Raw genomic sequence first — 16,488 nt, forward strand, 5'->3', positions numbered from 1 at the left:
AGTCAGTGGACAGTCTCCCTCCAGTTATTAGTGATTAGTGTTTCCTCTGCCCTGTTTCGTTGTCCAAATATTCCTTCCTTGCTTATTTGTACCTTTAACATTCTATAATTTAAGTTAATGCACCATATCCTAGAATTCTCTTGCCTGAAAAGGGAAAAAAGGGGAGGGCAAGACCTAAAGAAATGACTGGGATTACAAAAGTTGGAAAAAACAGACAAAATACACCTCAGCATATTTAACAGATTGCTCTTCTTAAAGAAGCCCAAGCATACAGCACAGGCTTTGGGGGTCAGGGTTTTCCTCAGCAATATTAAACATGCTTTGAGCCTGTTGAGTGACAGCTGCAAGGGTCTGACCTAAACCCCACTATCACCAACACACAGGTTTGAATGTATTCATTGTGTCAAGTCTTTCCTGAAGAGATGCTAGATGACAAAATGCAGAAAACAGATCTTCTTGCCACAGGATGAAATGGAAGTTTCTTGCCAGCATGCACCACTTACCAAGACAGTTGTGGCCATCATGGGCTAACATGAATCCATCATAGCAGGTGCACCTGTAGTTGCCTGGAATGTTGATGCACTCGTGGACACAGCCCCCATTGTAGAAATCATTTTCACACTCATCGATATCTAAAACACAAGAGGAGGAAAAAGAAGCTTTTGTAAAAAGAGAATTCTAACAATACAGGAAAATTTCTCCAGCTGAGCATGTTTTCTATATATGCACATCCCTCATCTTTCTTTTAGGCTCCTACTGCCTACTCCATCCAACACATAGTCAGGGACTGAATGTATCAGGGTCATATTTGTCTGAAAAGCACAAGCCAATGTACAGAACACTCATTCACAAAATAACTGGAGTATCATCACAATAAACAATGGTATGTTGTCAAAAATAAAGAAGGAACACTTAATTTTGGTACACTTTCTATTTAAAACACAGTTTTTATTTTCTGTCTTCAAGCAGAGAATGAGTAAAACCTTTGACTTATAACAACTATGAGAAGCACACTATTAATATGGCATGAGACAAAGTATGCCTTTTATAACAAATAAACTATAATCTTCTGCATTAACCCCACACCACAAGATCCACAAGAAGTCCAGTATTTTATTCTCAGAAGATGTGATAGAGTTGTTTGGGTTTTTTTCACACTGGCCTGTATCTGAAAGAGGATGATAAAAGATCAGAGATGGATTCTGCTTCAATTACAAATCCTGTTATGATCTTCACTCCCTCATACAAAAAAACCCACTTCTTCACTCATTCTAGAAAATGCAAACTTTCTTCTTTTTACAAACTGTATTTTGGCTTATACATGGAACATCAGTATCACAGTCACTCTTATGAGTAATTCAGTGATGCACACCAACCAACTAAAAATACACAAACAATTAAAGAGAGTCTCATGGCTTGATAAGGATCAGGTCTAAATTTGTGGTGTGCTACACCAAAAACCACAGCAATTCTCCCTAAGTTAGGCAGCACATGATAAACAGATAAAGTTATCCTTTTAGCAAATCACCAAAAGTTAGTATATCAGAGCTACACCACCACTACATTTTCAAATGTGCCTTCCATTGCAGTGGTGATTGCCATACTTCTGAAATAGGTTCCTGTTCACACAGATTTTCTCATTTTGTTTCTTTTTCAAACCAGACTCTTCTGAAGAGCCTCTCAGCCACTCAGTGCTTCCAACACTCCTGACCCTTGGATTGAGGATGGGCTTGTTCCTTCTCACACAATCTGTGAGAGCAGAGAGGCTTCTCCCAATTTCTATTCCATGTCTTTCCCCTCACATTGGCCTCTTCCAAAAATCTACCTTAAACTCAGAATTCTCCAAGTCTCCATTCACCTCCCTCCAACAGCTCAGAAGTTCCCCCTTCCATAATGTCCTCAGCAGCTTGAAAAGGGAATTACAGACTTGGTTTTATGTGCAAAACCAATTGGCTATTTAATAACTCAGCATTTGGCACCACAGCAATACCAAAAATAGGAAGGTGGAGAAAGGATCTTCCAAAAAAAACCCCAAAAAAACCCCCAAAACAAACAAAAAAAAAACCCAAAAAAAACCAACCAAAAAAACCCAACCTGTTGCTTAAAGGTAAATTTCCTAGTCTTTAAAGCACTGCTTTTTGTCAGAAGGTTCTCACTCTTCACTAATAATTTCCATCCATGAGTTGTACAAATGGCCACTTGGCACAGCCAGCTCTGCCTTCCAAGTCCAGTATGATAGAAAAAGGGTTAAAAAAGTGATTTTTGTTGAAAACAAGAGCCAGCAAGTCAAGTGCTCATTCCAAACAACCTGCAATGCAGCCTCTGAGAAGCTGCTCCCATTAAGCCACATCTCCATGTGCCTGGGTGCATATTCCCAAAATCTTAGTCTGCTTTCCACTCAGCAGAAATTTGCAGCTTCCATAACTATTCATGAATATTTCCAGACTCTTCCTGTCATTCCCTACAGGCTACAGGGAACAGGAGCTCTACAAAAATAGAGCTCTACAGTAATGCCATGTTTTAACAGGCCAAGTCAATACTCAAAAAGCACCTAACATGATTTTGATGTCAGATGTGTCAGGACACTCAAAAAAATAGCATCTTCATTTCAAGGTTTGTTCTTAACTTTTATCCAGTCTTTTCAGAAGAGGGAATTCAGAAGGAGCTGTTATAACCTGTTATGTTCCTCAGCATCAGAATGCCAAGAGTTGAGCAACTAATTCTTCTCTTTGTCAAACAATGACTCAAACAGGACTATTTGTTAAAATAAGCAGTGGGAGAGCCTTAAAAAGGGAAAAAAACACAAAAAACAAAGAAAAGTGAAGCCTTTTAAATTACTGTCCCTTATATAATACTTATTTCTAAAAATCTGTACTGTGATTAGCAGCACAAAGCGATGATGCAATTCAAATACTCAAGTTATGGAAAGGTAATACAACAGATAGAGAAACCACAAAAATAGCAAAAGAAACAGATTCTTTCCATCTCATTCTCTCAGGAGTTCAAGTCACAATTAATATTGCAAAAGGATTAAAAAATTATTTCTCCCTTTTGCACCCCAATAGCTGTACAAAACTACAAGTGGAACCAAACATTCTACCTCCTTTTCAGAGCCATGTTGGGGGGATTTTGGTATTTCTTCCCTCCGAAGTCCATATAACTATTTAAAAACCTGACAGGCTGATTGGAATTTTTATCTCCAGTATGGCTAGCAAAAAACTCAAGGGGGTAAGACTGGTGAATTTACATTAAAAAAAAAACAAAACCAAAACAAAAAAACAAAACCCACCCCCCCCCCCAAAAAAAAAAAAAAACAAAGTAAAAACACACACACGCAAAAAAAAAAAAAAAAAAAAAAAAAAAACCAACAAAAAACAACAACAAAAAAAAACAAGCCAGGCCGTCTCTCCCCTGCAGAGAACCCAAACAATAACAAAAAAAAACCAAACAAGAAAACCAAGAGAAATGCAAACAATGTGACCAACACTCCATCTTCTCTTTTACCCGGAGGAAGAGAATCTTTAAAAAATCCTCAGTGTGGAACAACTATAATTTATGGACACAGTGGTACACCTGACATGCCAGAATACAGCTTCCCTAGTAAACTTCATATAGAGTAAAAGTAATAGGAGAACATTCAATCACATAAAACCTGCAGGCTTGCTCTTCATTTAGTCTGTTGCAAACCTCAAAATTTGCAGAGTCCATCTTTGTTCATTTCCTTTTGGTTAGGTCATATCCTATTATTCTTTTTTTTCCTCCCTATAATTGATAGATTTGGGTACTAATCAAAATCTCAACTCTAAACACCTCTGAAAAATTAAGCTTTCCCTGCTAATTTTGTAGCTTCAACTATCCTTAACATTTTCAGCATTTGGTCACTTTATATTGTCTTTCATAATGAAGGAATTACCATAACCATAACCAAAACCATAACCAAGAGAAACAAAAATGTAGGTATCCAGCCACGAAATTGTCATGGATGTAGGTACATCTACTGATGAATTTGCAAGGCTTTTCAAAGGAAAACCTGAAGTTTTATCTACACTGGCAAAATGCTTCTAAAGCTTTCAACTCATTAAATTCCAGCTGTTCAGATGGGGAACTCTCGGGGTGTTTAGTGAAAAAATCACCTTAAAAGAGAATTGCAGTATTTCCAATCCAAGAGAAATTAATTTCATGTGGTACTATAATGGCAGGAATCATGGGAGTCTCAGAGAAGAATTAAATGTATCAAAATGATTATGAAGGTATAGAGACATCTTTAGTACTCACACAACTTTCCAAGAATCTATCTGAGCTTAGTGTATTCAAAAGAAACAGCATCTCCCAGCCCCAGGGCTGGATGTAAGGACATCCTCAGATGCTAGCAAAGCATCTGGAACTGGTTTGGAAAAATCTCAAAAATCCACAGCTTGTTTCTAAAGTTTTAAGATAAAAAATGATCAGGAAAAGATGAGGCAAAAAGAAACTTGTTTACTTGGGTGGACTTGTAACTGTACTGTTCGGCTATTTATAAGGTGAAAGAGGCTGGAAACTCCATCTTAATTCTTTCCGGAAAGCAGAGGTGAATCTTTTTGTTAGTGTCTGGAAATAAGTCTTTGAGCACATCCCTAGGGAGCACAGACGTTTGCTGCTGTCCTCCTCAAGGAGCAGTGGTGTTACTTAAAGAATACCCATTCTATGAGACTGAAGTTATTATGGCATGCAAGCACCCAAGAACTTTTTAAGAAATCCCTAGACAAGTATCTGAGAAAATTTGGGGACCTCTGTTTCCCATATACATAAAGGGGTTGATTCTTCTTTCATTATTAGAGGTGAAACTGATCCTCCTCCAGGACTGGTTTAATTTGTGTATTCTGCCACAAAGAGATGGAAATCCCACAAGGCCACCTTGCTGAGAAGCAGCTCTTCCAGAAACACATACAGCTATTAAATAGTCAAAAATAAAACAAGAATCAAACTCTTCTACTTCCAATATCACAGTATTTCAGCTTTCTGTTTCAACAGAGAACAGAAGACACATCAGCATGCAATAACTAATGTCCACAAGACAAATCAAACTGTAAAACAGCAAGGAAGTTGCAAAACAGCTGTTTCCTATTTTGTCTAAACATTTTCAGCAGTGTAATGACATTTACTGTGTGCTAATCATCTTTACCAAGCAGTAACCAGCTCCCCTAGAAGGTGGCACAGAATTTTTGCCAAGAAAGTAAAATGTCCATCTCCAGAAAAATCCATTCCAAATCTTCACTGCACCACTTGCAATTAATAAAGTTCCTGAATGTCCAAAAAACATTCCAACACATGCAACAAACTTTGTCAGCACAGCTACAGATCATCATGGGCACAGCAGCTACTGAAATCAAAGCAAATGCCTGCATGGATTTGATGAATTTTGGATGAGTGTCACAGCTAAACTGTCACAAGAAGCCTTATGGCTATTAACATGCAAAAGGAAGAATGACTGAGGCCTGGAAGTCAATGAGCCAAATTCAGTGTTTAGTGCTGAATTCCACAGATTTCTATAGAAAATGGGAAAGTGTTCACTGACACAATTTTTATCTTGGCATCTTTCAAGGCCACAGATCCCAAATCTGACAATGCAACAGAAGATGTTTAGAATAGGAGTGGGATTGAATAAAATCTGTGTCCATTTAAAAGTATTTCTTGACTAGCAGTATAAGAGCAAGATCTGGAGCTAATTTAGTAAACAAAAACTTCAATTGACTTTGAAAGGAGTAATTTATGTGCTTGGACATTTTTAAAAAAATAGCCAAAGAAAGCTGTCAGCCCACATCAACTTCTAATTTAAAGAACCAGAAACAAATTAATTGTGCAGGTATATTATGCAGATGTGCAATTTCTCATAAAGAAGCTGGATCCATTAAATAGCTAGAAAAAGAAATACTAAAATCTTTGTAAGTACATCAAAATGGATGACACCATGGAGTTCTGCAGTATCTAAGAAAAAAAAAATTATATTCATCTTCCTTTTTCTAACTGCTTTGAGCAAAATACTGCCAGAAAGGCACTATGGAGACAGTAAATAACATTGCCCTAACAAACCTGACAGGAAAGAAACTGTTTCACCTTCTTGCTTGAAGGGAGGTTGCTGCTAGCCCCTATAGAGGGCAAAGAATACCAGATGCAAAATTCTCTTTTATTAGTTTTCTTCTGCTAAAAAATGTAATCCCACAGTTCTGCATCAGCAGCATCTTTCCTGCTTATCCACAACAATTATGCAGCAAAGTACACTGCAAGATGCAGGAGCCCATATTTCCATGTGGTAATATTTTTCACTTTCATAGCTTCTCCACTAAGAGCTTTCAAAAATGTTATTGAACCTTTATGGAGTTTTGGTCACTGTTCCTCCTAGGGCTAATGCACTATCCTCATATCCACAGAAGAAAAATATAGGAAAAAAGGCTCACCCCTAGGTTCTAAATCCTACACAACTAAGAACAGATTTACAGTGCAGAACTCTCTTCCTCATTGCATAGATTCAATTTGATCTCAAATGCTTGTGAAAGAAAAATAACCTTGTAAAACCCAAAGATAAAATAGCCTGAGACAAAAGCCATGAGGCTTTTTTGGCACTGGCTTAGTTTTAAGAAAGACGTATTTTCTGGGATTCACAGTTGAGAGATATGTGAGACAGGATCAGCACTGAAAGTTTTTGTTCCCATTTCCAATTCAGAGCAAACAGCAGCATAGCACTGACACCACTACTTTAAAGGAAACAGGTGGAAGTGAAGTTACATGCATTCTGACAAGAATTACAAACAAGTTCAAGTCCTGGATGACAGTCAGATCAGCATCTTATTCTTCTTCATAACTGGGTTTGAGACTGCAAAAGCCATAAAAACAAGTAAAAATTACATGGGAATATTTATATATTTATATGTATGTTTGGCAGAGTTTACATTCAATATACTTTCAGTAGATATGCATCACACTCTGGACAACCTGAACCTATGGCATTTCTATTTCCCATATCAAGTTGCACCTTCCTTAAGAAAGGAACCAGTTCCAGATCTAAAGGACAGGATAAAAGCTCAAACACAGGTTAAAGACCATTCTGGTAAAGTGCAGGTGAAATTTGCCAGAAGTGCAGCTCTGGGAAACACTCAACCAAAGCAACAATACTAAACATGTTAGATTCTTTCAAAGAATTTAGCATCAGCACATTTCTACACATTTGAAGTCTGCTCTGCCCTTAAAATTTGCAAAATCTGACCCATGTATGAAGAATTGGGTAGGAAAATGTTATCAATTATCAATTTCACTCAATCTGACCTGATGAAATACCATTTCCATCTGTGTTCTGTGATATCAGAATTCAGCATCTACTCCAAGTCCAAATTTTATGAAGAAAATATTGACATACCAAGACTCATTCAATATTTCTACTCCAAAAACCCCCCTTCACCTTCAGAGAAAAATCAATTTTTGAAAAATCTGTTTCCACAAAAACCATGTTAAATCATTTTTTCTATAAAATAAATTTTTTGTTACATCTGGCCCTTCCTGCGATACTTTATTTTTTTGACTCCTAAACGTTAACATCTTTATTCTTTAGATGCTGTGACCTTGTAAATGTTACAATCTAATGAATCAGAGGAACACAGAGTGCAGTTTTTACAGCTTTCAAGTTGCCATGATGTTTTCAAGACGCTGGTGCCAAAGAAAACTGTAAAATTTGATAGCCATTAGGACTTCTCTGAGAGGCAAGGTCAAGGGTGGGCAGGCTGGGAGCAGGGTAAATTCAGAAGGAGCAGCCGGATGTTTCTCGGTGGAGAAGGAAAAAGAACAGGTACAATATGTTATTTAACATCAGTTTTTTTCAGTGTAAATCCCTCAAGAGCCTTTCCACTATGGGTATTGCCTCTCCCATGTTTTTCCCATTAGTGCATCCACAAAAAAAAAAAAAAAGAAAAAAAATTCAATTTTACAATTTCCTTCAAAAATGTCACAAGCCCCTATTTCCCAGTATTAAACCAGCAATAAAATGAAAAGGCCATGCCAGCTTAGTGGACATGATTTGGATACAATCTGTGGTATTGTTGTGCTGCTTTTCTGGAAGCTGTTTCATCCAGTTTCCAGAAAAGATCAAGTACTCTGCAGCAGTTTTGTTTCCTTGCCTTCTCTGATGGCTAAACACAAAGTTCATCATGCTTTATATCTTGCTGAAGTATTGTCTGGAAAAAGTGGGGGAAATGGGATACAAACCAAACTATGTAAAGATATGTCCAGCTGGTTAAATTACACATACATTTTAAGAGTGAGGATTTTCATATTTAGAACTATCTTGCCTGAAAGCATTTAGGATATGTCTGAAAGAGAGATGAGACATCATCACATTTATCGCTGCCTGCAGATATGATTTTTAAAATTTTCTGTAATTTTTAATCTAATATTATTTTAATATTGTTTCATCATTTTTCCCTAACCACAAATATTAACTTACCCTTTTAAAGAAAGCATAGAGACAGCTATTAAGGATTCCTATTTTGCTTTGTAATGTGCCTGCAATTTTTTTCCCTATTATTATACTGTGTACAGCAAGCATAAATCAAATTTTCTAGTCACACAGAGTACATACGGCCTTACAGGAGTCACCCTCAGTGAAAAAGGGAAAAAGCAATTTTCAGACACACAAGTCCTTCTCTAGGAAGGTGATGAAGTAATTGAACTGAGTTTATCAGCTGTAGAAAATGTAGGTGTGCTTAGCACTTGCTACTTTCCAAGTTTTAGTTAATGATCTTCAAATATTGTGCATCATACAAAGAGAATTAGAGAGTCACATTTAAAGACATGAGTGGTGAGACAGCATTGAGCACCCAGTGCTGTAAGCTGAGTCTGCTCACACACTGCTAAATGAAACAAGGCAACAGATGATAAAAATCCAAAATTGCTGCAGTAGCTGAATGGTTATAGCTTACACTTTTGGTGAGTAACCATCCCATTCTTCATTCATCAATAAGAAATATGGTATCTGGAGACTCCCTTCCTTACATTTTTCTTAAATTCACCTTCTCTTCCTCCATTTCCTGTCACTGTTCTCTTTCCTGTGCATTTCCCTCCTTATTTAAACTCTTAGTTCAAAGAGTGGAAAGAACATTTTTAGTGGCTAGACATTGATATGCCAATCAAACTGACAGCAGACACAGGAACCTACCCCTTTGATTCCTTCTCTGAGGATGCCTGATGTTCAAGGCAGGTATTCCAGCTTCAGTCCAAACATATCTTGCCACTGGGAAGTTATCACTGAAGCACAGTGAAATAAGAAATATGCAAAAATACTGGAAAAAAGGTAACATTCAAACTGAAAGCTGGTATTCTGAATGCATTTGGTGTCACTTGCCAGTCACCTAAATCCTCTGTATGGTGGCATACATAACACCCCAGCAGCAGGAATGGGGAGGAGACCAAATAAGTGATATAAAACACTCTTTAGGACCTTAGAGAGTTTCTGACTGCTGAACTGGCAAATCTTCCTACTGCATTAACATTGAGGTTTTACAGAGCTTTTCACCTCCACTACCTTTTGGGTGTCTGAAACCTTTGGAGAGCTGGAATCATTTGTGGACAAAAAATAATTAAGCAAACTTCCTTCTCTAGGGAATATTTTATGTTCTATTAATGTATCTGAGTATTACCCCTATGTGACTTTTGCCATCTCAACCAGCACGATGGAAACTTATTTGGGACCATTCCAGTTTCATTTATAGTAAATAGATTAATTTTATTTTCTAGATAAACCCAAAATTATTGTAATCCTGCATTCAGCATCTTAAACCCTTGATTAGAGTTTGGAGCAGCCTGACATTTGTCTTAATTGATATTTAAACAGATTGGCTGCAAGTTCTTTGAAGCTCAAGTGAGATACCCAAATAAAGATGGATACCTGCAGAGCACGTAACAGTTTTAGAGTCTGTCTTTATTTAGTAGCTGCCATGCCTGACAAGCTCAAGCAGAGAGGTTTCCTGTTCACAAGCTGCTATGAATATGAAACATGACATTTGACAGCATTTTTCCCACCACTTCTAAATCACAGCCATTTCCACCCCAATTCCTTCTTTTAATGTAATGGGAAATGTTTGATTCTACACCAAATCTTCAAAGTTCTTGGTGATCTAATGGGAGAGTTTTTCTGTGTCCTTACTGACACTGCTGGTGTGCATGCATCCTAAAGATAATTGTTTCAGTAAGTCATGGCAGGAGGTTGTTCCTAGATCTTTAAATTCAAATATGAACCTATAAATTTTGAGAAGAATGTTTCAAGTAGTGAAATTAGCTCATTGATACAGATATAATTCACCTACTTTTTCCCCCCCAGACTCTGCAAGCATCTCATTCTCAGATTGTTCCTCTCCAATCTTACTTTGCATTTAATTTTTCAATGTCTGTCCACTGACCAAGGGAGAAAAAAACCCAGCCTTCAATTCTGAAGTTAATTTCTTTATTACCTATCAGAGAATGTATATTAACGTTTTTTAATGTGGTCCTTCATGTAGGATAACAGAAGGTTGCTTCTTGCCCATTTCAGAACAAGTCAGTGGTAGATTATGCACTGCCAAGTAGAAAATTTCTTATCATAGAGCACAAGATTCCTTAGCCCCTGGCAGACTAACACTTCAGTTTCAGGCTGAAAAAGCCAAGATCACAAACAGTATGAGAGGCTACAGAACAGTGGTTTCTCGATCTTTGTGGATATGAGGCTAGTATGTTTTCCAGCAGAAGTGGAAACACTTGTATTGCAAATTTATAGCAGGCTTACCTTTTCAAACTATTTTTTCCCACCTGTACTTCAGCAGTAGTTCTTGGGCTATTGCAGACCCCTGGCTGAAAACTACTCTTCTGTGCTGGTTATGCACTTGAGGAATTAATGTAATTTATATCATGCAAGATTTGTAAAACGCAGGGCTTGCTGTCATCCTGTATCACTTGGTCAAACTTCCTACTCTGTATGAGATGCATATCAGATTATTAATTTTGCCAGCCTACAAAAACTGGCAGGACAGTCCCACAAAAATAACCTATAAGCAGAGCAGCTCTGCATTACACTGTTAGTGTGCCCTGCAGTGAGGGAATAATCATATGCTCAGGGCTGCCTTTCATTTCAACATTTACTGAAGTCATAAGGCTACTTCTTATCATGATGCACAGGGAAACCATGAACTTGTGTTCCCTGCCAAACCCAACATTTATGAAACCCCAGAAACCAACTCTGCCTCCTTTTTTGCCACCTGTCCCAGAATACAAACTAATCCACACCATTCCCAATAACATCCTTGATGAACTGAAGGCCTCTCAGCATTTTGGTTTGCAGACAGCAGCCTACAAGGAATGCCACTCTAAGTCCTTCTCAGGGATAAAGGCTGTCACTCCTCACTCATTAAACTGCAGCTGACTGGGCAGTAACTTGGTTCATCAAAACACAGATCCATCTTTGGTTTAGAATCATCATGCTTGGTTTTGCTGTAAACAGTTTTTCCACCTACAGAAGCTTTTATCCAGTCTAGGAGGGTGGACATGATGGCAAAAAAGTTGTAAAACACATGGAATGCACTGAAAAATTAGAGTTTTACTCATTAATTAAAACTCAATCAAAGAGAAGTCCCTCACACTCATGCCAATTAAGACTACAGGGTACCTCTGGCAAGAGCAATCTATTAACACGAACATGTTGCCTGCTTTCCAATATTATTAATTTCACATTACATTTATTTTTATTCAGGAGAAAGTACTGAGGATTCTTTTTCCTTCCCTTTTCTATGGTGTTAAGAAGACTTTTCTTAAAAAATAATTCAATGCTCCAGCCTAGATACTGATGCATTATTTGTATTTAGTTTATGTTTTCAGGAGAGTGGTGTTAATTTTGCTCATGAGTCCCTTGCAGAGCCATGGGCACTTTTAGGAAACAAACAGTAAAATTAGTTGAGATGACCCTACATTAAGCCATTTACATGGCTCGTTTATGTGCTTGATGCATTCACTTCAAAAAGATCTAGAAAGATTAAACTAAATAGAAATCATCAAATGTTTACAAAAACTTTTTTTAATCTGAGATAGTCTTGCAAAAAAGCTTAAACTCATTTTTGTGCACCAGCCTTCAGCTCTGTGCACCATCTAGAATGCACAAGTTACTAGGCTACAAATTTTGTTAGTAGAGAGTTTGAGATGATCAAGTCACATTTTGTTTCTGTAATGAAAAGTTAAGCTTGTAGCACATTTGTGTTTCAGCATCTCACTTTCACTGAGTTTAACCTTACTAAACCTGTGATAATAATGATGATATCCTAAATGTGAGCACACACATGCACTGTCTGAAACAGTTCACAGCTCTAAAAGCTCTCTCCATCAGGACTGCACAAGCATGAAATGTGGAGCTCTTTTTCAAGATGCCAAAACAGTTGGCATTTTCTCTGCACAACTCAGAATTCTGGCACAGCCTCTCTCAGCTTCTTAACAACAATTCTGTCTCCACAGTGTGTAAAGTACCTGCCATGCAGTTTTGCTTGGATGTACAGATTGAATGTTTTCCTTTTTTTTTTTTTTTTTTGAAAGCATGGACCTGGCCAGTATCAGCAAGAAGCCCTAGATGTTGTTGTAGTTGATGAATGCAAAAGGGTTGTATTTTCAAACAAATACCACATTGATGTAATTTTTTTATTCCAGCTATTTTATTCATGAAACAGAGAACCCAATCCTACTGATATGTGCTAATTCTAAAATTTTATCCACAAAGAGAGTTCATCAGTTATGATGAACTCCCTCATCTTTGAAAACACTATGCAGAAATTAGTCTTGTGAGCCAGATCCAAATTTATCGCCAGAGACAATCATGGAAAAAACCTAATAAACAGTGGTAAGCAGCCTTTGGATTTTGACCTGTGTCCAACAGGGACATATATGTACAGATACTGAACAGCAGAAGGCAACTCACTGGCTTTTCCATCATCATCACCCTTTCCAGACTCTCAAAACATTTCCTGCACTCTTTGACAACCAGAGAAGTAAGCAATACCAGGAACATGAATTAATGAAGTTACACACTCATTTTTGCTGAACATGAGGCAAGTGAGGGTTAGATGAGGCCAGGCCAAGCTGTTCAAACACCAATTTCATAGCAACGAAAAGTCCAGGAAAAGTGCTAAGGATAAAATTTAACATTCAAATCTGAAAAACAGCATTGCTGACCTGTGAATCATCAAATATTTTCATTTATAAGCTGTGTTCACATCTGATGTTTGGACAAGAAACTGAGATAGGGCAAACAGATGCAATTTCAGCTCTGCCATAAAATCAGACAATTTGGCTCCAGTGCTCAAATATCCTGTACTAGAAAGCACACACAGCTTCCATTAACACTATTAAATGACAAAAGGATGAAACTGCAGACACAGGAATAATAACATGGGCATTTGCTGAAAATTGAAGAGTGCTCATAATCATTGCCTGGAAATCTTCCTTTGGGAATTTAAAGGAATTATACTTGTTCATTATGTTGAGGAGAATGTTTAGTAGAGAGAATCAAAGAATGCCTGCAACTTCTGTGCAGTATTCAAATAATAATCTGCTACTGACAGAATGCACCACAGAAAGCCAAGCTGTACAACTGTACTGATCTCCTTCCCAGCAGTGGAGGGATAAAAGTGGCTGAGGTTACATAAATAATTGTTTAGTCCTGTAGACCTATTTCCAATACTGTCATGTAGATGATTTCTTATGAGATGCCTTTCACAACGTTATTTTATTATGCAGAGATAAGCAAAATGCAGCAATGTCTTGCCTAAAGACTTTATTAATAACCTAAAAAAGAGTTGGGGTTTTTTTGGTTCTTTTTTTTTTTTTTTTTTTTCTTTATTCAATTGGATAGTATATTCAACATAAAATTAGAGATTTGAAACATTCTTCATGAATTCCACATGCTTCTTCCTTCCTCCCATATTTCTAGAGAATCCCTGTTTTAGCACTATTTTTGGTGTATATTCATGGTATTTCTAAGATACACGAACAGAAGTCCAGGAGAGAACACATTACAATATCCTCAGTAATAATAATATTCACTGACAACAGGGCAGCAAGGCCCGACTAATTAACTCACCCATAAATAAAACAGGACTTCAGCCTCAGTAAAAGGCTCAAAAATGAAATAAATAGGGTCATGGGTGTTGATCCACACCTGATTTAACAGTGTAGCCATCTGAAGTTCAATCAAACATCCAGGTCAAGCTTTTCAAAGTAGCTATTAATTTTTCACAACTGACTTGAGACTCTCCTTCATGAAGTCTCACTTCCAGGAAAGTGTGAAGGCCCATCATTCTGAAGATGCTGCTAGTTGCCAAGCCAAAAACTCAGGTTTCTAGGGGTTGCCCATGTAGGGAAACACAATTAAACCACATTAGATGGGAGACTGCAAAGAGAGAGGTGCCCACAATTCCCTGTTCCTGCTCAATTCTTTCCCAGTATTCTAAGCATGGCTGATCACCTGTCTGGCACTGTGAGTTTTGCAGAACACCTGGAGAAGCAAACATACTTATTTTCTATTCCTATTCCAAAGATGTCATTAAACACAGAGATTTGAATGAAACTTCTGGCTCAGGACATCTTTAAGTCTCAAGCTGCATCCTTCCATTTTATGTTTTGGGTTTTTTTTGTAATCTCCACAGTTGGACACTGTCAAAACTGCACATCAGGCTAGACAGATCTTCAGGTAAACTTTTAATATTAAAAGATAAATACACATAGGTAGGGACCAGATTCTTTGCATCCACTGTAAAGATTCCTGATTTTTGCCTTCTTCTATGAGGTATAATTTAAAAATCTTTGTATATTCCATCAGCACAGAACATGAAATTAACTGTACAACAAGGAGAAATTCTAAAAAATGCTTTAGGGAATTTCCAAAGATCTGATAACTAGGCAAACAAAACTGACATTCAAGAAGCTCTGTCCATCTCCATTATAACAATTATGACTTTTTATGGAATTTTCTCCCAAGTGCATACAGAGGTCTAGCAGACTTAGCATACAAAGGACTTTAAACTTGTGTTTAGTTTGTGCAAGTATGTGATTCAGCCACTAACTTAAAAGCATTGCAAATTAAAGAAAGGTATGATCACACAGTAGCAGTGCTCCCTGAGTAGGATGCACCAAGAAAAAAAATTAAATTAAAGAATTAAAAAGATAAAACTGAGACTGGGAGGATGAATTTCACCATGATCCAATGATAATATGGCAGCTTAAAAATACCATGTCCTGGTTAAATTTGAAGCACAAGTACAGAATATTCTTAATGAATTTCAATGGAATTTGAGTCTTAAAGCTGCAGGCTCTTTGCTCTCATGCACCTCACCCAACTTTGTAATGACCACATCTCCATCAGAAAGAAGACTTATTTTCAGGTCATGATTTATCTGACCTATTTTTGTCTCCAATAATGCAAGGAAAACTGCATGAGGGAAATTTCTCTCCCTCAACCATAAAAGGAAAGCAAAACAAATGGTTTAACTGTGCTGATCTGCACTACTGAGATCCACCTTTGGAAAGAAGAAATCCACCCTCTGTCCTCTTCAGACAGCCCAGAAAAAGCACAGTTTTGTTAATACACCAAATGCTCAACAGACAGAGCCAGGGCTTGCCTCTCTCCCAACACAACAGAATTGATTTATTCTGAAATTCAGGTCTCTGAAGGAGTGCAGAGACCATAATCAAGTGCCTGAGCACAATTTCAGTGTTGAACTAAGTGAATTACAGGGTGTGTTATTAATGTCTGTAAGTGACTGACAAGCGTTTGCCTGAGGACAGACAAACGCAGGGAGCGAATGTTTGTATTGATTCACTTGTTACTCGTGTAACTTGTGACCCCAGAAAATTTTCAAAACAAAGGTAGAAAACATGTTTCCAAATTACCACAGTTCAAGTAAAGTAAATCCCACCCCCACCAGTCAAACAATTTTACAGCCAGCAGACTGCACAAAACCACATGGAGGAGATATTTTTAATTAAGTGCAATATAAGGAAAATAATGGTTACCCATATTCAGTCTAAACAATTATTAGCAAAAGAGCTCTAGTATTTTAAAGAAAGCCATTTAAGAAAGCTTTACTGTTTTAAACATAGGCTGTTTCCGATTATAAAGTAGAGCTTTTAATTAAGATTAGTAAGGCCTAATTCAAGCTATAATTTGGTTCCTTTAGTTAGCAAATGTCTATTAAAACCAAGCAATTAAGGTTAAATGGGTTGAAGCATTTAAAGCACTCCCTCCTGCTTCAAATACTATAATAGAAAAGACTATGTCAGAGACTAATTCAGACCAGAAGACATGTATTTATTTCCCTTAAGTTTTTTACTTCCTTGTTAATTATAAAGCTTATTGAAGAAGAAACTCTTGGTAACCTAGGTTTTCAGTGGAACAATATTTTGTTAATAGTTTAAAAAACAAGATATAAAATGCAAATTCTGCAGTTTTACATAGTA

The 16,488-nt window shown here is 37.2% G+C and overlaps 1 protein-coding gene across 2 annotated transcripts in view; it reads right to left on the reverse strand.

Annotated features, from left to right (window-relative positions):
- The window catches only part of SCUBE1 (signal peptide, CUB domain and EGF like domain containing 1), a 179,564-nt gene that overhangs the window by 149,818 nt on the left and 13,258 nt on the right, over positions 1-16,488 (reverse strand). For both annotated transcript variants that reach the window (XM_079303780.1, XM_079303779.1), the window contains exon 3: positions 504-632. In XM_079303780.1, the coding sequence (XP_079159906.1) occupies positions 504-632 (129 nt within the window). The remainder of the gene's footprint in view (positions 1-503; positions 633-16,488) is intronic.

This window comes from Erithacus rubecula (assembly GCF_903797595.1).
Source record: "Erithacus rubecula genome assembly, chromosome: 4".
NCBI classification, from domain to species: domain Eukaryota; kingdom Metazoa; phylum Chordata; class Aves; order Passeriformes; family Muscicapidae; genus Erithacus; species Erithacus rubecula.